The 21,941-nt window shown below is 48.1% G+C and overlaps 1 protein-coding gene across 6 annotated transcripts in view; it reads right to left on the minus strand.

Annotated features, from left to right (window-relative positions):
* Positions 1-1,010: 1,010 nt before the first annotated feature.
* Positions 1,011-21,941, minus strand: part of FYCO1 (FYVE and coiled-coil domain autophagy adaptor 1) — a 77,960-nt gene continuing 57,029 nt past the window's right edge. For 4 of the 6 annotated variants that reach the window (XM_008981530.5, XM_002758275.7, XM_035275062.3 and 1 more), the window contains 4 exons: positions 16,436-16,531; positions 10,297-10,507; positions 7,069-7,178; positions 1,011-5,258 (listed from right to left, as the gene is read on the minus strand). In XM_008981530.5, coding sequence (XP_008979778.4) covers positions 5,183-5,258; positions 7,069-7,178; positions 10,297-10,507; positions 16,436-16,531 — 493 coding nt within the window. In that variant the 3' untranslated portion in view covers positions 1,011-5,182. The remainder of the gene's footprint in view (positions 5,259-7,068; positions 7,179-10,296; positions 10,508-16,435; positions 16,532-21,941) is intronic. The other 2 variants (XM_035275060.3, XM_078350654.1) reach the window with 1 other exon arrangement.

A 21,941-nucleotide genomic window follows, 5' to 3' on the forward strand; every position in this document is an offset into this window, starting at 1 on the left:
TGAAGTATTTCAGGAGCCTCTGTTCCCAGCAGAATTGGTTGCCAATGGGAATGCTGATGACTTTTTGGCTGACCCAGGGCACTGTGAGGTGCCTGAGGTCAACTGACCTGTGAGGTCAATTCAGCATTTTTTGAGTCCTTTCCCGTCTGACATGTTGCTCGATGCTGTGGTGGGGAGGAAAGGGAGGAGGGGGATGAAGATAAAGATGAAGGCGACAGTGTCCCTTGCCCTTGGGAGAGAACCAGAGTTACAGAAAATGTGACTTCTTCAATGGAATAACAGATTTAAAAAAGAGGCCAAATGAAAGTCTGGCAGCAGGGGAGGACTGGAGGAGGAAGGGCAGTGAAGGAGTGGTGTGGGGAGGTGTTCTTTTGGGGTGCAGAGCACTCCAGGGACGGAGGCCTGGTCATCCCTGGAGTGGGAGTGTGAGGTGAGTGTGGGTGGGCTCCTCAGCCTGAGCTCAGTCCGACATCCAGGAGTGACCAGGGCACACCCCTCTGGGCCTCTGTCCAGGCTCTTTGCTGACCTGGCCAGAGCAGGGTATGCTGGGGTGGGAGGGCTGACTTCTTCCTCTGCCAGCCATCTTGGCCTGGCAGTCTTGCCCAGCTTTGTACCTCACATTGACTAATCGTGGTTTTAGGTCATCCACAGTGCTTCTCAACAGCCCATTGTTCTGGTAAATTCAGAAGTCTGCTCTACGCTCAAAATGCTCTGTGGGTGCCCTGGGAGAGCTGGACATTTGAGCCGAGGCTAGTAGCCCATAGGGTACAGCAGCATGGACTGAAGAACAGGACGGCTCAGGCAGGTCTAAACACGAGCGTCACAGTAGGTTTGGGAGTATCCAGATGCCAGGCCAACTGGAAACTTCCCAGAACATCTGCTGGCTCAAGTCCTCCTGAAAAGCCACCGTAAAAGATGCTCTATCTCCCAGCAGCACAGCTCGACTCCTACTCAGCTCTGGGTAACTTCGTCATACAGTTTATGTCCCAAAGAAATGAGAGACAAATGTCTAAATGTCATAGTGTTTACTTTATTTAAATCCTGAGGTTAAAAAATATATTATTTCCACATGGCATGGCAAACACTATAAAATAATATGCTTGGGGATACAAAAGTTTTCCACCCCCACTGTGCAGGTGGGGTGCTGGTACTTGATGTGCTTCTAGATAAATTCTTTGGCAGATAAGAATGAATTGGGGTCCCAGACCCGCCATCCTGTAAGGCCACATGAATTGAGGATTAATCAATTAAAGTGCAATTCCAAATGTTAAGCCTTTCAAATAAGGCTTGGGTGTTGCTGTGCAGCCACCGGAGGCAGAGTGTCTCTGGATAACATATGTCAAGCAGCCGTTTTTTTAAATCAGAGATGCCTCCTAAAAGTTCAAGATATACTTTATTATTTAAAAAGTGCTTAAGAGCAAAGAGAGAATTATTAATTCGGTCTCTCCTGTTTCCTTGGAAGAAATGTAATGAAATGAGAAGAACTTACAGGGTTCCCCTGCAAAGTGCTTTCTCGGTCAATGTTTTGTAAACACGAATGGCTGTCTTTGTGTACATGACCATCCTTGGTTCTAAGCACGCCTTCTCTCTGCTTTAATTCCCAACACCTCTAAGCCATGGACAGTTTCTTGGTCTAAAGAATTCTCACATGTAGAATCACCAAGGTGCACGTTAAAATATGAAACTCCTTTAAAATTTTATCAGTGGACATCCAACCATATCATAAAACACAGGCTCTGTGACTTTATCCTCAAATGGGGATTCCTTTCATTTGGGCCTGGAATAGTTTCACCACCTTAGATGGTAATTTTAAAATTTCTAAAACACCACTTATTCTTGAGTTAGATGATTTGGCTTTTCATTTCTATCTTCCAAATCCTGTGGAGTTTTTCGGTTCCAGTGTCTTTGCCTGCTCTTGGTCCAGTCCACCTGGAGTCCAGTGTGCTGAAGTCAGAAGCACTATGTAGAGTCCACTTGGACCTGGAAGACAATGCTTTGTGCCAAACGTGCTTCCTTGTTTGTGGATAAGTGTGTCTAACAGAAGCTGGCATGTTCTTGAAGGTGGCTTCAGTGGCAGTGATGAAGAAGGCATCTGGTATCGACACTAAGATGTGACTGTTATTCAGAGAGATGGGCCATCAGGAGGCTGCCTTTTTTTTTTTTTAAGAGTGATCTGGGATCCCAAGGATGCTTCCTTCTTGCCGATTTCTAGTGTAATTCAGTCTAGCCAGGGCTACCACCTGCAGCAGTGGTTCTTCAATTGTTATTTGCATTTTTTAACAAAGTACCCCAGTCCTTAATCCTTAGTAAAGCTGGGAACCTGATTAAAATCAGAATAAAGCTATTTATAAAAGCCACTCTTAAATATGCCAAGATGTTCTGTAGCTGCAGAGAGCACAGCAAACTTGAGCTTGAATAGCAACCTAATAAAATACAAATGTCCACCCAGCACAAAACATAAATTTGCTAATGAAACCACATAGTTAAGAAGTCACCTCGGGGCACGGGGCAGTCCTCCGAATGCAGCAAAGGCTTTTTTTGAACAACAGCAGTCAGCACTGGAGGTGGTGTGCACAAGAGGCCCAGCTCTCCTGGAGGAGTGGTCTAGGTAAGCTGCAACTGGTCCTCTGCTGTGATGAGTGACAGATATTCGGAAAGGACCTCAGATGGAACGTCCCGGGCCCCAAACCCATTAGCTACTCAATGAATGGTGGTTCTTGTTGCATATGGTGCCAGTGACACTTCAGAAGGTTATCAGCTTGGCCAGAATCTCCGCAGTATTCTCAGAAAGCTAAGCACTCAAAGATTCTAGATTGCTCTGGGTTCTCTTTCGTTAGTTTCTTTCTTACAGTGAACGAGCTGACTTCTGATTATCCTTTGCAAGAGGCTGGATGAATTCAAAGTTAGCACAATTCACTATGAATTATCTCAGGCCATGTGTCATGTCTATGAGAACAAATGTGAGGCCAAGAAGAGTCGCTGGGGACCCGGCCATTTTTATTCCAATACTGAGTATGGTCAAAGCCTTGGTCAGGGGAAGATGATTGAGCACCTGAAGGCTTTCTGCCAGAAGAGGCTGTTCCAAGGAAGCCAAATGCAAGAGGCCCAGCTCTTCTCTAGGCAACCTCTTTGAAAGGTTCTATTCTCCATTCCCCATGACCTGCTTAAACTGACTGGAAGTGCCCAACTCTCCTGTTTAAAGGTCTGAGTCCATTCCAGAAATTACCTCTTACTTGTGGCCCCACAAGAGTCCTCTTTGCTGGTGGTGAGGCTGTGGCTGCTGGTGTGCGGTGGGTTTGGGGTCTCTGCTGGACTTCACCTGGAGTCCCTGACCCATTCTCAAGCCCTCAAAACCAGCCAGACCAGGGTTATGACAAAGTTTGTAGGAAGTGTGTGACTGTACTTGGGTCACAAGGCTAGCGGGAGGAATTGCTGGGCCCAGCTCCCAGATTCTCAGATAGCCTGTTCAGTGTTCTCTCCCTCACCCCTGGCCAAAGTGGGACCTTTTGTCAGATGCTCTGATTACCCGTGGAAGAACCTGGGGCCTGACTGCAGGTAGCTGGTTCTGTGAACAGGGAATGAAGAGCTGTCCAAGGTGAGCTCTCTGTCATGGGGGAAGAAAAGGACCACAGAGAACAGGAAGATTAACTAATTCTTGTGCGGGAACAGGGATCCCTCTGCTTCAAGCGGGGATGTGTCCTGGAGATCAGGTGTGAGCTGAGCAGCAGGAAGTGGGCAAATAGGCTGTAGGGGAACCTGTCAGGTGGGGAGTGGGGCTAGGGATGCATCATGCCTCTGCTTACTCTGTTACTTTGGTTCTTAAGTTACCAAAGACTTTTGTTAAGAAGGCCCTAATGTTTGACAGTGGTTCTAACCCTGGCTATGATTATTAGTAAACACGTCTGCAGGTGGGGCAGAAGCTCTTACTTATTTTTAATTTATTTTTTGAGATGGAGTCGCTCTTGTCACCCAAGCTGGAGTGCATTGGCATGATCTTGGCTCACTGCAACCTCCACCTCCCAGGTTCAAATGATTCTCTTGCCTCAGCCTCCTGAGTAGCTGGGATTACAGGTGCCCACCACCACATCGGCTAATTTTTGTAATTTTAGTAGAGACGGGGTTTTGCCATGATGGTCAGGCTGTCTGAGGTCTCGAACTCCTGACCTCGTGATCCACCCACCTTGGCCTCCCAAAGTGCTGGGATTACGAGCATGAGCCACCGCACCTGGCCAAAGCTCTTATTTATATAAACAAAAGTGGGCCATCAGCTGAGGAGCAGCCCTAAAGCCAATGCACGATTCTGCTCTGTGATCACGGCATCCACACTGGCTGGCATTCGGACATTAGACGTAGTGAACACACAGCCACTGCAGACCCTCAGTATGGTGGGTTTTGTTCTTGGATTATCTTTACTTCTGATTCTTAGGGCAGTGTTTTGAGCTGTGGAGAGGCCTGGCTGAGTGAAGGGCTTTACTTGAGGACAGAATCACCCAGACAAAAGGGCCAGGAAGAGAGTGCAGCTTAGAGGCCCTTTCAACACTGCTGAGTTCTGGAGCAGCCCCCAGCTTACTGGGGCACTGAGGGACAGGAGCGTGACCAGAGGAGGCTGGTCCAGATCTCAGGAGAGTGCCCTGGCACCCTGACTTGCATGATGGCGTGTGTTTCCTTTTCCTGGGAGTACCTGAGGGCCTCATAGCCTGAGGACTCACAGGGCATGGTCAGGGCAACGAGCTCAGGTCTCCAAGATGCAGGGCCCTGGTGGGGCAGGGTAGAAAGTCTCTCCACAGGCAGAAGTTGGGATCACTTCTGCCTGTGAAACCCTCCACAGGAGGCCTGGAGCCAACTGTGCTCCCAGGAGAGGCCGATGGTCTCCTGGGTATTTAAGCCTTTGGCAGAGCATCCCTTTGGATGTTCATGAGAACAGCTGGATAGAGATCTACTACTTAACGGAAACACTGCCTGAGCCCTTCAAAGCATCGGGGGCTAAGAGTGACTGGTGCATCGTGCTGAGCACAAAGTGCTCCCCAGACACCACCTCTGAGGGGCAGCCCAGGGGCCTCTCTTCCAGAGGGGCAGAGTTGATGAGTTTGGAGCAGCTGACTTTGTAAAAAAATGCTTTATGTGACAGGTGAGGAAGAGTAGTGTTTCCTGTGGAAGAAGTGAAGCTACTGAGGTGCTGAAGCTACAGGAAATCACTTCCATCGTAGATCACAGGCCGATCAACCGTCAAGTGATACAATACCTTTTTAGAGACAAACCTAAGGAAACAGAAATGGAAAGGGAGGGCGTTACTTGAGAGCTGAAAGTCCAAGGGGTGGCAGCTGCTGCTGAGGCCTCTGCAGTCACTGAAGTGACCTGGTTGTGTGGGTGCTGGAACTACGTGCCCTGTTTCCTGTCTGTCTAGTGGGGATCTCTCCCTGTGAGGGTCAGAGGGTCTCAGGACATCACCATGGACTCTCCTGAGGCTTGGGTGCAGAAATGCTCTTTTGGTCGCAGGCTGTGAATGCCACCTCCCTCACCTGACTGCTCTGAAGCAGCTAGAGGTGGGGACTGCACAGTGTGTGTACTGGGGTATAAAGAGCAGGCAATGGGAGGAGGCACATGGCGGAGGCCAGCATAGATTTTTTCCGACTTGGCAGCTAACTCAGTTCTGACATCCATAGCTTGGAAATCTCAAGTAGACCCCTGAGATGACCTCAGTGGGCCAAGTTCAGAGTTTGTCACAGCACCATGGCCACCTCCAGGGGTAACTGGGAGCCTGCTTGGGCTTGGGATGGTGCTCTGCCCTCATCACACCTCTCCTCCATCTCTCCATCAATGCGTGGTGTGGCTGCCACTGCAGAGGAGGAAATGGAGACTCAACTAAGGGCCACTGGCGGAAGAGCAGAGCTTGGGCCTGGTGTTCCCCAACCACTGCCCTATCCTGTTCAGGAGGGGCTGGGGTTCATGTCCACTCTTGGGGTGGGGAGTGGCTCCAAAGAGAGCTCTCTGGCCATGCTAGACCTATGCCATGAGGTCCTGCTAACTCCAGGGGTGCTTTCATTTCCACTGGGGAGTGTAGGCAGGAGCAGGAGGGGGTAAGGTGGGAAGTTCATCTTCCATCCCCTCCTGAGGTGGGCGCTCTCGGCCACAAGCCCTGGTAGTTCAAAGCCTGGAGGTGGTGAGGGGATGACACAGTTTTCCTCGGTTATTCTGCTGAGAGCCAAGTACCCATGCTTGGGATGTGACCTGTAGCCCAGGGTCCTGCTCAGAGAGGATGTGGCTGGAAACAGATGAGGCAGGTCTCTCTAAAGAGCCGGCTCCACTTAAGGGGTCTGTGCTGAAGCAGAAGACATAAACAGGGGCAGGTGCCCAGCAATCCTAACCACCCTTGTCCACGCACTTGGCAGATGCTCAGTTAATGTCGGTCCTCTCTCCGCTCCCCTCCCAGCTGTCTCTCTGGACTCAACACCCTCTATTCCCATTCTCCTGCCCAGCCTCTCCGCTATCCCCTAAACTATTCACTCCTGGACCTTAGCTGGTCCTCAGAGTGCTTCCCAGAGATGGCACCTGCCGCTCCCGCCACACTGCTAGGGCCTTTGCCGTGCAGTCTTAGGCAGTCTCTGCTTATCTCAAGCTCTGTCCTTCCTTCTTTCATTTCTCCCTTTCTCATTCATTCATTCATTCATTCAGTCCTTCACCGTATTTTCTAAGCCCCTTCTTTGGGCAAGGCAGTGGCAGGGCAGTGGGAATCAACATCAGAGAGAGGGAAAGGACACCTTGGTTATTAAAGAGTTCAGACTGGCTGGGCCACCTGGTTCAGATTCGGCTCCAGCCCTAGCTGTGTGACTTAGGAGTGTCACACCTCTGACCCTCAGCAGTGACATGGCTGAGACTCCGCAAGCATGAGCCTGTGTGCAACAAAATCTCTTAACCAACATGCAACACCATGGGAGAGGAGTCAACAGTCAAAGAATGATGAATATTAAGTCATCGACAAATAATTGGTTTTGAGTGTCCACCTCTGCTCTTGAGAAGAGGTGGCAGAGAGGCCTGGAGACATGGAGCTGATGCCTGAGGTGGCCCTACCTTGAGAAGGTGTTGTCAAAGATGAGCATGTAGATACCAGGCGTGCGAACCTTGAGCTGGCCCTGGATGTTCTCCTTGTGGGAGTTGCATCGGGTCGTAGGAATGAGGACCTGGGAAGGAAAGCAGATATGCAAAACATCAGAGACTGAGAGGGCCCTCGGCATCCTCAGGGCAGACCCTTTATTTTGGGGGAGGAGGCTGAGTGTGTTCCCTGAGGTCACAGCCAAGCAGGGCTGGAGCTAGGACCAGCCCCCAGTAGTGGCCAGTGCCATCCCACACCCTGAGTCTGATGATGACTCGTGGCTGTAAGTTTCATCCAGAATCATGACCTGGTCAGCACACTTAAGGAGTGATCCCCTAGCCTTGAACAGAGAAGATGCTAGAACATTCCATGGACTATAAAGGAGAGGCCCCTTTCTGGCTTCAGGATGTGAAGCTTAGTCTAGGTAAGATCCATCTGTCCGGCTGTCTCCTGTTGGTCTTGGTGCTGCCCTTGGGTCTCACAGCACAGGCTGAGTCCTCCTTCCAGTTGACAACCTTCCAGGCACAAAGCTGCTAGGCCCACTCTCCTCTAGGCTCAACACCCCTGGCTCCACCTAGGCCTCTCTGCTAGCTGTGCCCTGGTTGGTCCATGCGCTCCAGCACCCTTTCATCGTCCCATGCCTGAGCCTCAGCCTCCTGTTCACTCTCTGCCTTCCCTGAAAATGAGAAATTAGTCCCAGGAGACATTGATACTGACTTTTTTTCCAGTTCATTTTTGAAGGGCCTCACTGTCAGAGAGAAAATCTGTACAAATGGTATGTGCTGGACAGGGCCAGGGTTGGTGGGGGAGGTCTTTGAATGGCTCACTTCTTCCCCACGAGGGCAGGCTCTTCAATCTGCTTGCAAGCTAATATACAGGCCTCATTTTAAAACTGAAAATATGCTAAGAGATAAGGCAGAGCCAACCAGCCAACCAACCAACATTTTTTTCCTTTTTTTTTTGAGATGGTATCTCACTTCCTTCATCTCTCTCTATCCCCTGTGGGGCCTACAGAGTCCAGTATACAGCAGACACCCAATACATGGTTATCAATAGTTTACAAACACACAGCACAGTTCCTTGTGTCTGTACCTCCATAGTCATGAAGCCTGAGTGCTGCAATTTGCACTGCACCTGTCATTTCCTATACGCCCCAGGCTGGTCAGGAGAGCACCTGGAGGGTCCCTGGGATAGATATTGAGGGCACATGTCTGGAAACAGGCTTCTCTGGCCTTGGTTTCTTTGGGGACCTCAGGCAGAGAAAACAGCCACCCCCATCTGTGGCTGGTGACAGTGGCCTGTGAAGGCAGAGAAGCACCTGAGCACCCTGTACAGGGGCCCCTTCTGCCCCCTGGCGTCACTGTGGGGAAAGGCAGTGGGGCCCCCTGGAAGCTAGAGATGAGGAAGGCTCAGTAGGTCCCCAAGCTCCTGTTTCCTGGTAGACCCACACAGGAACCCCAGGCTGCTGAAGAATTGGTGGGTAGGGACTGAGCAAGGGGAGAGGCCCACAGCCCACCCACACGTGGGCAGGCAGAACAGCAAAGGCCTGGATCCCTGATTTTGTCCCTTCCCTCCCTGCACAAACACTCACGGTGTCTGATCTGGGTGGACTCAGGGCTGGGGGCACGGCAGGGCTGAGGAACGTGAGGGTGAGAGGCAAGGGCAGCTCTTGGCAGCGCTGCCGTTTGTCAGTGTGGAGCTGACAGGCATGCTGGCTGCGCCAGGACCTCCTCCTGATGGAGGCTCAGAATCACTCAAGAAGGAAGGGCTCCGGAGGCAGGTATGGGGAGCTGGCTGTAAGTCCCAAAAGGATAAGATGGGCAGAGCAGTTTTAAATGAGAGAACACAAGACTCCAATAAGCAAGGCCAACCCAAGGGAGTAGAGTTACATTTTGAGAGTGAGTCTGAAAAGCAGAGAAATAACAAAAGTGATCCTTGCAATGGGCAGATTCCAACAGGGCGGGATGGCAGGAGAGCAAACCCAAATGGGTACTTGTTCCTCTACGGGATGCCAGCACCAGAGAAGGAACTGCTGTGTGGCCCACTGTGCCTCCTAGCTGGGCTCTCCTGCTCTGGGCCTTCCTCATCCCTCAGCCTCACCCAGTAGACCAAACACACAAGGGACGAACAGATGTTCTGCAAAGACTTCACAGATCTCGTTTCACATGACTTCAGCTTACTTTTCTCTATCTTGATCCTTGCAATTCTTGTGAAATGGAGATTTCTGCAGTCGTATTCCCAGGCTAGGCTTCCCTTTCAGCTCCAGTCCAGCAGGCCCAACTGCTTTTACCATTCCTTCCACTCAGAATAATTCAAGTGGAACTTTTGTTCCCATCCAAACTGGCTCTCCTTCCAATATTGCTCTACACCCTTTCTCTGTAGAGATGCAGGCATGGAATTCAGACCCCAGGCATGGGCCTCCCTCCTCCTTGCCTCGTACTGAATCAGCCACCCATGGAGCCCTGCCCAACCTCTGTCCCTGTGGTCTGGATTCCATCCTTTCTACTCTGGCTTCAACCCCTAATCTACACCAGTGGTTCTCAACTTGGGCCGCTCATTGGAATCACTTGGAGATGCCTGGATCCCACCCCTAGAGACTCTAACTTAGTGGTCAGGGTGTGGCCTCAGGAGTAGAGTTTTTAAAAGCTCTCTAGGTGTTTCTAATTTGCAGCCAAGGTTGAGAACTACAGTCCTGGTACTGTCAACACTCCATGCCTAGAATGTCTTAGGAATTTGTGAATTGATACCTGCCACCAAGATTTCAAGCTCGACCACCCAAGTGACACTGGAGTTGTCTCTGCTGATACCCTTCCAGGTGAGATGCTGAACACCCTAAGCTAAAAACCAGAGGAAGAGAGATGGTGACCCATTCCTGCTTTGCACAGTTCTATTAGAAAATGATCCTTAAATTGAGTCATATGTCTGTATTCCTCTTTCACCTACCCGTCTATCCCAAGGGTAGACTACCTGTGTCTGACAGTGTGACCTTCAGACATTTGAAAACAGCTCTCCAGAACCTCTGGGTCTTTTTCTCCCCAAACTGGACAAGGCCCAGGTTCTCTACCTTCTCTGCATGACACGGCCCAGAACATTCCAGGTGAGGCCTGCCCAGGAGAGGGTAGGATGGCCACTGCCCTGCTTTGGAAAAGGCCTGCCCAAGTACCCAGATGTGTGAAGGAACCCACAGGCAGGGAGCCCAGCCATACCTTACACTCATCCAGTGGTGTGTCCTCGGCCTCCTGGAAGACCACGCTGAAGGAGATGCTCTTGGGGTCGGAGGAGAAGACCCAGCTGATGGTGAGGCCTGCCTCGGTCACAGTGATGGGGATCAGGCTGTAGGTGCTGGACCTCACAAACAGCTCCCTGCTGCCCTCCCCGAAGCTCGCGATCTCTTCCACTGTGAGGGGTACCTTGATCCTAAAATAAAAATACAGAGAAGGACCTGATTGACTGGGCAAAGTGTTTGTGTCCACTGGCCAGGTCATCTGTGGCTCAGAGGTGGCTGGAGACTTCAGAGGCTCTTGAGAGGACAAGCGCCGGGTAACCCTGGCCACATGCTTAAGTATGGGACAGGCAGCTCACTCCAACAAATGTTTCCCGAGTGCTTACTACACGCCTGGCATAGTTCTAGGCACTGAGGACACAGCAGTAAAAAATAGAGATGATATCCTTGCCTGTGTGGAGCTGAAAGCCCACGGGAACTAAGGAATTGAGGATAGCCTGACCCGCTCCACGTCCCTCGTGGACAGGAAGCGAGTGCCGAGGTGCAGCTTTCTGCTGCTCTCTTGAAGGTGCCCTGCTGCTCAGCTGTCTGTTTTCTCTCTGTCATTTCTCCTTCCAATTCCCTGCCTCACCCTTTTCACCTCATCAGCACAAGCCTCCTGCCCTTTAGATATAGTCCCTCTTCTCAGGTGCATCTCGCATCCATTGTAAGATTCCACATGGGCACCCTGACCTTTCCTCAAATGCCAACATCCCATACTCTTTATAATGCAGGGGTGGTGGAAGTGATACAATGATTTTGGGAAGAGAAGCTTGTTCTTACTCTCCCTGGGTAGATAAAAGCTTCTTCAAGAAGTTTACAGGGTTCACTGACAGTGAGTTCCTCTCTGCTGGACCCAGAGTATGACATGAGGAATGTGAGGTGAGTGGCCAAACTGCATCCCTGCTGCAGGGCGTACCCTTTCATAAGCCTCAGTTTCCTCATCTGCCAAACAGGACAACCAGGCCTGCCTCAAGACTGCTGCAGGCCTAGATTATAAGATGAACCCAGGGAGCTTGCTCCTCGGGGCCCCTTCCAGACAGAGTGGTACCCCTTCTACACTGTGCAACTCCCAAGGCAGGTAGGTTAGTTACCAATCATGGAGACAGGGCCTCCAGGGCAGAACTGCAACTTAGGAGCGGTGTGGCCTTGGGTGAGTCAACTCATTCTGAGCCTCAGTTTCTCAACTGTGAAATGGGAAGGTGGCAGCCACCATAGGCCATGCCCTATGCTCAACAATTTCACGTGTTACTGCACTGGCTCCGTGAGGAAGGCATCACTGTTGCCATTCTACAGAAGAGGAAACTAAGATGCAAACAGATTAAGAAATTCAGTCCAGGTTCACACAGGTCTGAGCCAAAGCCATCATCTTTCTACCATACCAACTGCCTTTGTGGAGAAAATGTATTACTGTCCCCTTTGACACAGGGGCGGGAACTCAAGTTCAAAGAGGTTAGGGAACTTGCCCAAGACTGTACAGCAAGTGGTGGTGCTGAGGGCTCATCTGCCTCCAGAGCTGTGGAGATGAATGGACAGACTCCCCAAAGCTAATGAGAAGGGCAAGAAACGATTTCAAAACCAGAATCTTTAAAGAACAGCTCCAATACTCACCTTTGGGACAATTCAATTCAACATAATACGTCTCTGTGTGCTAGGTTTTATTTCTGATTAAGAGCCCTCGACCAATATTTACAATTTTCAAGAATCTGAGGGCGGGCGTGGGGGTCCATTCTGGAAAAGACACCTTTCTCATAATGTGGAAATCTTACCATATTACCACAAAAAAAGTCATTTACTTGATATCATGCCCCATTGATGCTAGAGCATTTTACAATTTTATGCTCCAGAATTTTCCCCTGGCATCCAGGTATTTGGATTGTACCCCAATCATGTATTCTAGACATCATCTATTCAGTGACAAGGACAATACTCAGCCTCTCCAAAGGAGAGCTTAACAAAAACAAATCAAGGGTTTGCTCCAATATAATGTAATCTTAAGACGCCTATTGTCCATAAGGCTCATGTCACAAATGTGAAAAGGATTTGCCTTGGATCTGTGTGTTCTAATTATTCCTTTTTGTAATTTCCTTTTTTTTTTTTTTTTTTGCTTACCAAAATCAGGTGGGATGTGTTCTAATTATTCTAACTCTCCTAACTTTCCTCATCCCTTTACTTGAGGGCAGGTTTTTAAAAAGTTTTATTATACATGATTTCAAACATCTCCCTGTTCTTTCCCATTAACTGCCACTAAAAACCTGAAAATACTGATTCAGCAGTTGCAGTAAAAGTGAAGGGCAGGAGAAGGAAGGCGGAGTGACTGAGGACCCCCAGAACACGAGGAAAATCACAACAGCTTAGCATCTCTGAGCCCCTCACCTACACATCACAAGAAGACACTCGTTATCCTAAGAGCCAGGAAAATCACAGCGTACATGAGGAAGGACAATCGACAGAAGCCGAGACTGACGTCAATCAGATGCTGGATTTATCTGTCAAGGCTTTTAAAGCAGCCATGATAAAATGCTTCAACAACAATTTTAAATGTTCTTGAAACAATAAAAAAAGTAGAAAAACCACACGAAAGAAACAGAAGATATAAAAAAGAACCAAATGGAAATTTTAGAACTAAATAATTATAACTAAAGTTAAAAAAATCACTGGATACTCAATAGCTGAATGAAGATGACAGTTATACTTGAAGAGAGAAAAACAGAAATTCCTCAATCTGAACAACACAGGAAAAAGTGAATTGGGAGGCGGGGTGCCAGGAAAAAGAACAGAGTCTCAGAGACCTGCGAGACAAGGACGAAAGATCTCACATTTGTGTCACTGGCGCCCCAAATGGAGAGGGAAAATAGAGTGCATCTGAAAACTATTCGAAATATTCAAAAATATTTTCCAAATATGGCAACAGGCATAAGCCTAGAGATTCGAGAGCTGAGTGTACCCCAAATAGGGAAAACCCAAAGAAATTCACACCAAGCCCCATCATAATTAAGCTTCTAAGAACAAAAGACAAAGAACATACGTGTGCATGTGCCTTAATAATAGAATGATTTATAACCCTTTGGGTTTATTATACCCAGTAATGGGACTGCCGGGTCAAATAGTATTTCTATTTCTAGGTCCTTGAGGAATCGCCACACTGTCTTCCACAATGGTTGAACTAATTTACACTCCCACCAAGAGTGTAAAAGTGTTCCCATTTCTCCACATCCTTTCCAGCATCTGTTGTCTCCAGATTTTCTAATGGTCGCCATTCTAACTGGCGTGAGATGGTATCTCAATGTAGTTTTGATTTGCATTTCTATAATGACCAGTGATGATGAGCTTTTTTTCATATGGTTGTTGGCCTCATGTATGTCTTCTTTTGAAAAGTGTCTATTCATATCCTTCACCCACTTTTTGATGAGGTTTTTTTTCTTGTAAATTTATTTAAGTCCTTTGTAGATTCTAGATGTTACCCCTTTGTCAGACGGGTAGATCGCAAAATTTTTTTCCCATTCTGTTGGTTGCCAGTTCACTCCAATGATAGTTTCTTTTGCTGTGCAGAAGCTCTTTAGTTTAATTAGATCCCATTTGTCTATTTTGACTTTTGTTGCCATTGCTTTTAGTGTTTTAGTCATGAACTCTTTGCCCAAATGTCCTTTGCAGGGACATGGATAAAGCTGGAAACCATCGTTCTCAGCAAACTGACACAAGAACAGAAAACCAAACATCGCATGTTCTCACTCATAAGTGGGTGTTGAACAATGAGAACACATGGACACAGGGAGGGGAACATCACACACTGGGGCCTGTCGGGGGGAGTGGGGGGCTAAGGGAGGGTTGGAAGGGAGTGGGGAGTTAGGATAGCATTAGGAGAAATACCTAATGTAGATGATGGGGTGATGGATGCAGCAAACCACCATGGCACGTGTATACCTATGTAACAAACCTGCACATTCTGCACATGTACCCCAGGACTTAAAGTATAATAAAATAATAAACAATTAAAAAGTTAAAAAAAATTAAAAAGACAAACAAAAAGCTTGAAAGCAGGTAGAGAGAAATAACATTATCTATGGGGGAATAGCAATTTGAGTGACAGGGGACTTCTCATTTAAAACCATGGAGGCCAGAGGAGGTAGCGGCACATATATTTCAAACGCTGAAAGAAAAGAACTGTCAACTGTGAATTCTGTATCTGGCAAAACATCCTTTAGACATTTTGTCAAATCCAGCAGTGTGTGAAAAGAATTATACACCACGGCCAGTGGGATTTACCCCAGGTACGCAGGCTGGTTCAATATCTGAAAGTCAATCAATGCAATCCATCATATCAACAAGCTAAGGAAGAAAAAGTCTATGATCTTATCAACTGACACAGAAAAAATCTGACAAAATTCAACGGCCATTCACAACCATTCAAGTTCTCTTTCACTATTTCTAATTGTCACTGCTGTGAATAGCATGCAAGGGACATTTTGGTAGCTTTATCTTTGCACATCTAGTCATTATTTCCCAGATGTAGGCTTATTACATCACAGAGAAAATGCAATTCTTGAACTTTTGGTACATCCTGCAGCCAAGATGCTCTCCAGAAAGGGTGGCCCTGACACTTCATACTCCCCAGAATCAAAGGCTTGTGAGGGGGCTACTTAATTCTTCCTGCTCGGTCTACCCCATAATTCAACATAGCATCTGTCCGAGTGTGGTCCAGGGTCACCTGAGAACTGCTGGAATGCGTTATCTATTCTCTCACAACCACATCAAACCCTTCAGGAAATTCTGTCTGCACCACCTTCAAAATAGGCCCAGAATTTGCCCTTGTCCTCTCTGCCAACACTTGGTCCAAGGAACAAGGATTCCTCTAATACCCTCCCAACTGTTCTCCCCTCTTCTGCTCTTGCCCCTCCATCATCTATTCTCCACATGGTAACCAGAATGATCCTTTTTCATACATAAATTAGGCTGAATCACTCTTAATGCTACAAACCTCATTTGGGGGGTCCCATTTCCCTCTGATTCAAAGTCAAAGTCCTTACAATGGCCAACAAGGCCCTGTGTGCTGAGACCCTCATTCCCACTCTGAATCCGCCTCCTGCTTCTCTCTGCTGCAGGCACACTGGCCCTTTTCTCAGTCCCTGAACATGCCAGATGCCAAGCACCATGTCAGGGCCTTTGTGCTGCCTGTTCCCTCTGCCTGAAATGCTATTCCCTCAGATATATGCCTGGCAACTCCTTCGCCTCCTTCAAGTCTTATCTTCTCAGTGTCACTCTATTTAAAATGGCAAATTCCCCTTCCCTGTCATCCTACTTTACCTTTTTCCTAGCAAGCACCACCTTGTAACAATGATACAATATTGACTTACTTAATTACGTGTATAGTTTATCGTCTGTCAACTCTTGCTGGAATGTAAGCTCGATGAGGGTTAGGGGTGGGTCTTTGTTGGTTTTGTTTACTGACATACTCTAAGCACTTAAAACAGTACCTGGTACATCATAGCTAATGAATAAGTATCTGTGAATGAATGATTGAATCTATTCAATGACAATTATGCAGCCAGTGGACATAACACTAAAGAACTCGATGACAGGGAAAAATACGCTATAGCAAATTTTAAGAGACTACAAAATAAGATTTAGAATATTTGTTTTGTGTTAAAAATTATATGTATGCATGTGTATAAAAAAGACTGGAAGGCTATATGCCAAAATGTTTTGCTTATCTCTATTTTCCTCATTTTTTACAATGTAAGTGTTTTGCTCATACAATAAGAAAATTAACAAAGTTATTTTGAAAAAAGAACATGGGGTGTGGGAGGAATAATTACAAAGGGGCATGGGGAACTTTCCAGGGTGAGGGAACTGTTCTATATCTTAACTGTGGTAGTGATTACACTGTATCATTCATCAAAATTCAGGCACTGTATACTTGCTTGAATCTTAATGTATATACGCTATACCTGAAGAAAAAGAATAAACTGAAGCCCCACTGGTCCAAGTCAGAGCCCCCGAGGTGGTCCCCAGTGCTGGCACTGGAGAGGCCAGTGCTCCTCCAACGCCAATGTGGGAGGGCCCAGGCAGCACCTGCCACTTACATTAGTTCTCCGGACTTCAGCAGGCAGATTTCCGCATCCTGCCCCACGGGCATGTCTTCAGTGTCCTCAGGAGTTAGCGAGGTTGATGTAGTGTCCCTGAAATGCCACAAATGAGAACACAGACATTTAGCTATCAACACAAAGGGTCTCACATCCTGGGGTCCAGAGCCTTGGAGTCATGTAGCCAAATCCAGATGCATGGAGAATCCTTTAGTCGCAGAGGCCCTGACAGAGGCCCCAGCAGATTTTGTGAGTAGAGGGAGGGCCGCAGGGGCCAGGGCCAAGCAAGCGGACAGTGAGAAGACAATAGGGCTACAGCAGTTTCCCTGGAGCAGCTGTGGGGAAGAGACTTCCTGCTGTAGAGAGGGTGAGTGGAAACACAAATCAGCCACTCTCCTAGCCCACGCCAGCAGAGCTATTGCCACGGGGCCAAGGTAGCAGCACCACTGGGTCCTGCCTTCCCATTGAAAAGCCTCTGGCCCATCCCTGAGGCACAAGAACAGGCACCCAGGGGAGGTTTTTAACACTGTCTCAATTACTGATCCTTAGAACATATTGGCAGATTGCAGTCCCTGCACTTTACTGATGGGGACACAGATGCCCAGGCAGTTCCTCAGAGGCAGGGCTGGAGCCAGAACTAGACCCTGACAGCAACTTAGTGCTCTCCCTGTGGGACCCCAGGCTCAGCTCAGCCAGGGGCTTATACAGTCCCAGGTGCCTCAGGGCCCAACCAGCTCCACTCCCCAGTTCTGACAAAGAGGAAACCTAGTTCCAAAACAAAGGCTCGCCCTCCTGTGCCAGCATTAATGAGGAAGATCTCCCACTCAGTGTGGCTTCTTTTCAAAATGCTGAAACAATCCATGTTCTTCCAGGAGCTGAATGCCACTAGCCCTGAGCAGTGGGGGGGGCTCTGTCTAGCTGGAGGTCTCTGTGGCCCCCGAGGGCAGGGAAGGTGGTATGACTGTGGTGGGGTCCATCATGGTTTCAGCTTCAGCACTGTGATTAACTGTGACTCATGGTGAGCGCTTTCCTCCTGAGACCCCAGTTTCCCTTCTCTAAATGGAAGGAGATGGAACTAGATAGACTCTGGGTTCTGATGTCTTGAAAAGGCTGTACGTTTTAAAGGACTCCGAGGTAGCATTTTATGGAGCCCACTGACTGAGAAAGAGGTGGGCTTGCTCTGGTAAGCAGCTTCCTGCCTGCAGCCTCCGGTGCTCTTCTCAGGGAAGGTGCAGGAAGAACACGGGCTGCAGCACCTGCTGCCACCGGGGGCATGCTTTGTTACTTTGGTGTTTCTTTTTCTCCCTGGCCCCAGCCCCCCTCTCTGTCCTCCTCCTTGCCTCACACCTCCTTCTTTTTGCTTTTCCAGCTACTGGTTTCCAGGCCCCCACCCTCACCCTGGGACGAACAGAAACAGGGAACATCAGTGCAACCACCCACTCGATAACAGGGAAGCAGAGGTCCAGAGCAGACAGGCCAGGGTCACTCAGGCCTGCTTTCATCCTTGTCCAAGGCAAATACCATAAACGAGATAAAGCAATAATGTAGGATGAGAGAGACTGAAAGCTGTAGTTGGTTCTCCCAATTTTCCTGCATTCAGGATAAAAGATATCCTAACATATGATCCTCTCTCTTCATCCATCACTCTCCTCCCTGACCACAGGGATGACGGACAAGTAAGATGATTCACAGAGCAGGTTTCCCAGTCCTTTGCTGGCCCTGGCGGACGCGCTACATGAGTGATGTGGGAGTGAGATGGGTGGGTGATGCAGTCTCAAAGGTAACAATTAGGGCAGAGGGCTTTCTTCTCAATAGGGTTTCAAACTGCAGGTCACGATCCATTTATTGGGCCGTGAATCAATTTAGTAGGTTATGACCAACATTTAGAATAAAATAGAAAATACGATAGTATATTGCATGTTACGAGGGTAAGTACTTATGAGGCCTGCTTTGACCGAATGTGTACACACATGCACACTAGGTAGCCACGTAAGATGTATTTCTTACTGTGAGACGCCCTAGAAAATGTTCCAGCAACTCAGAGAATGCCAAGGGATTTAAGAGCTTGAGAAGGATGGCAACCAAAGCATGATCACTAGAGGGCGCCCCACCTCCTACTAGAGCTGCTTCCTCTCCCTGCTATCTAGGCAGAATCAGCAAAGATAACAGATACTCACTGCCCACGCAGCCTTCCTCCTCCCCTTGCTCTGGTCATGGCAGCCTACTGCTAGCTTGGCTGATGGCATGCCACCCTTTCCTTCTCAGTTTCTGCCAGGAGCTGTGGTCAGTGGAGCTGAATATCTCTCGAGCACATATTCCAGTCTGTCAACTTAAACCCAGGAACGCCCGGGCAGCTTGCTGTGCACACAGGCCACGCCTAGTGAATGTCTACATTATTTGTCTCAGAGTAAGGTTTTCTTCTGTCCCTAATGCTCCCAAAGGAGGACATACCCAAGGCTTCCGCATTAGGAGCGAGTCAGGATAAAGTGTTGAGCACAAACCAGGCAGTCCCCGGCACTGCAGTCCTAGAGTCCACACCTCTCTGTGTGAGTGGAGCCTCTCCAGCTTGGTCTCTACAAATGGAGTCTATAGTCCTTCCCTGTCACAAACCAAATGGCCTCAGCCTGCTTGTTATGTGATTACCACACAACTTTAATCCTGCAGACTGCCTGCGGTACAGATCTTCTGCTTATTTAGAAACTAGAAGAGGGAGGAACGGATGCCTGGAAAACCCCTAGGGCCCAAGGTGCCTTGCTGCCAATCTTCCCCAGAGGGCGCCATCTCCCCTCAGCCTTGCTAAGCCCGGCAGAGTGAGGAGTGTTGCTTTTTCTGATTATGTGGGCTCCTCTTGTCCCTCTGGTCAGCCTCCATCTGTGAACAGTCTCCCGTGAAGTGGAGGTGACTTCAGTTTAGAACTACTCTTCAATACAATAGCCACTAGCCATATGTGGTTATATAAACTTAAATTCATGTATTAAACTAAACATTTGGCTCCTTGGTTGCACTAGCCACATTTCAAGTGCTCAGTTATCAATCTGGACTGGTCGCCACTGTGGTCAGTGTGGGTACAGCACGGGCCTCTCACAGCAGAAGGCTCCACTCACCAGAGAAGGTTTGGAAGGTTGGGCTGAACCATACCACACACATCACATTCACTCTGTGATCTGGGGGCATCTTTTAATTTTGCTATCGATTTATTATTATTGTATTAACTTGATTCTACTTTGCTAATCCATTGCTTATAAATTCCTAGTGTTAAGAGTAGATAGCTAGGCAGACATGAGCAGGGCAAGAGAGGGCCTCCCTCCCCCAGGAATGTCAGGTGACCATCAAGTAATGGTCGGGCAATTGTTAAACTGTCTCTAAAATAACTGGTTGCAGCCAGAGCCAGAGAAAGAGTCTTCCAATAGATAGAAAACATCTGAAGTTGGTAATCAGCAGCTTGCTAGTAAGATCTCAGGAGCTGGCCAGGTGGGCACAAGCATGAACCCCAACAGGCAAAATGGCAGAGTTTAACCAGTCCTCTAGAAACATTCAACTGATAAGGGAAAAGCACCTCAGGTGAGCATGCATACAACTCCAGTAAACACACTAAGCATGCAGCCCCTAGTGCTGGCAAGCCACCAGGCTGCAGAGAGCTCGCTCCAAGGGAAGGGTCGAAGGAGAAGAAACACAAGCCTAGCATGGAACCATGCCAGTGTACAAGAACCTCAACTCAAGGGCTGGACCGGGCACTTGGATCTCTCAGGTCACCGGCTTCGCCCTCTTCCAAGTATACTTTACTTCCATTTGTTCCTGCTCTAAAACTTGCCTCAGTCTCTCCCTCTGCTTTAAACTTACTTTTGCCCCTTGGCCAAATTCTTTCCTCCAAGGAGGCAAGACTCAAGTTGCTGCAGACCCGCATGGATTTGCTGCTGCTAACATACTTTGGTGCCCGTGACTCAGATACGTAATTCCTAGTGGTAAGACACTTCTACACCTCACCTTCTTCCGCTGGAGGTGGTCAACCTCTATACGCGGATTCCTTCTCCTAGTCTCCTGCTTATTGACAACCCCCACAATAATACCTCTCAGCCATAGTAGCTCTGCTCCCGCCAGAGCAGTAAATGTCTCGTCTGAATCCTGGAACAGATAACTTAGCAGCTCGGCAATGTTCGGGAAAGGAGAGCAGGCCAACAGCCTGACCTCCAGGATAAATCTGCAGCAGGTATGTCTGTGCTTCCCTTTTATTCTTCCCCCAATTTTATTTAGAAAATGTTTAGGTATTTCTGGGGAAATCTAAGACACATATGATTGGGTACTGACCCTTAAAAAGTTTAAAGTTTTGTTTCAAATAAAAGTAATGACCTTTAAACAATTAACACTACAAACTGGCAGACAATAAAAGGCATTTTGTAAAGTAAATAAAAGACATTTTGTAAAATAAAATTTTAGCCCCAAACCTGTGAGTAGCTGAGCTCCTCAAATTGATTTGCTAGTCTTTTGTACTACAGGGAAGTTTCCATTAAAGAATGGCCATGATAAACAAGCCATCCTTTCTCAAACACACATATTTCCATATTCACATGTATACACAGTCATGGAGGGCTCTAGGTGCCAGCCTGTTTTCCCCATGGAGTAGAAAAGCTTGCTAAGAATAGCATGGCCAAGGGCATCTGACGAGGCTCAGGCCATTCTAATTCTGCTCTATAGACCTGTCTTGAATGGCATGGTTGACTTGTACCCGGGTAAAACTCAGCCCTCAAAGCTTAAAGATTCCTAAATATTAGGCAGGGTTACTTTAAATTGCCATCCTGCCTTGAAAGGTCTCTTTCAGAAAGGCAGGGCTCTATTTGGCTTAGTCTATTCCTTTTTCATTCATTCACCACTCCCTGCATCCATCTGTCCATTGGTATGCAGTCTAGGCAGCCTCATGGTTCATGCCCATAAGGAATACCTCACTCATTTGTACTAGTTTGGTAGAAAGGATAGTCTGACCTAATTCATTCAAAAAATGCCTGCAAACCTACTAGAGGTCTTCACATCTATTATCACAGCTCCATACACAGAGCAGAACAGGAAGCATTGGCTTTACAGCCGGACAGTCCTAGGTGACCACTGGGGATGTGTTTCTTGGGCAAGTGGGCTAATCTCTCTAATCTTCTGTTTGCCTGTCTGTAAGTGATTAGGATTAGATGGCTGTACACAGAAGCATCCAGCATAGGGCCAAGCTTGCAGTAGAGCTGAGTGTTAGTCTCTGGATCCTGAGGCTGCTCCTGGTCCTTGCTCCCAATGCTTGACATTTGCCCTTAGGAAGAGCCACATGAGAAGGTCTGCCTAGCAGGTGGTAGAGAGAGCAACAGCACTGGGGAGAAGCAGCCTGAATGGCAGTGCATAGTCAGAGAAGGGAGACCAGGCACCTCCACAAGAGGTCAGCTGCTTCTGGGAAAGCAGACATGTCTCCAATTCCTGCCTTCCAGCGTTGTTTCCCAGAAGGGTCAGTAATGTTAGATCACGGAGGCTGACA

Source organism: Callithrix jacchus, chromosome 15 (genome assembly GCF_049354715.1).
Source record: "Callithrix jacchus isolate 240 chromosome 15, calJac240_pri, whole genome shotgun sequence".
Taxonomy (NCBI): domain Eukaryota; kingdom Metazoa; phylum Chordata; class Mammalia; order Primates; family Cebidae; genus Callithrix; species Callithrix jacchus.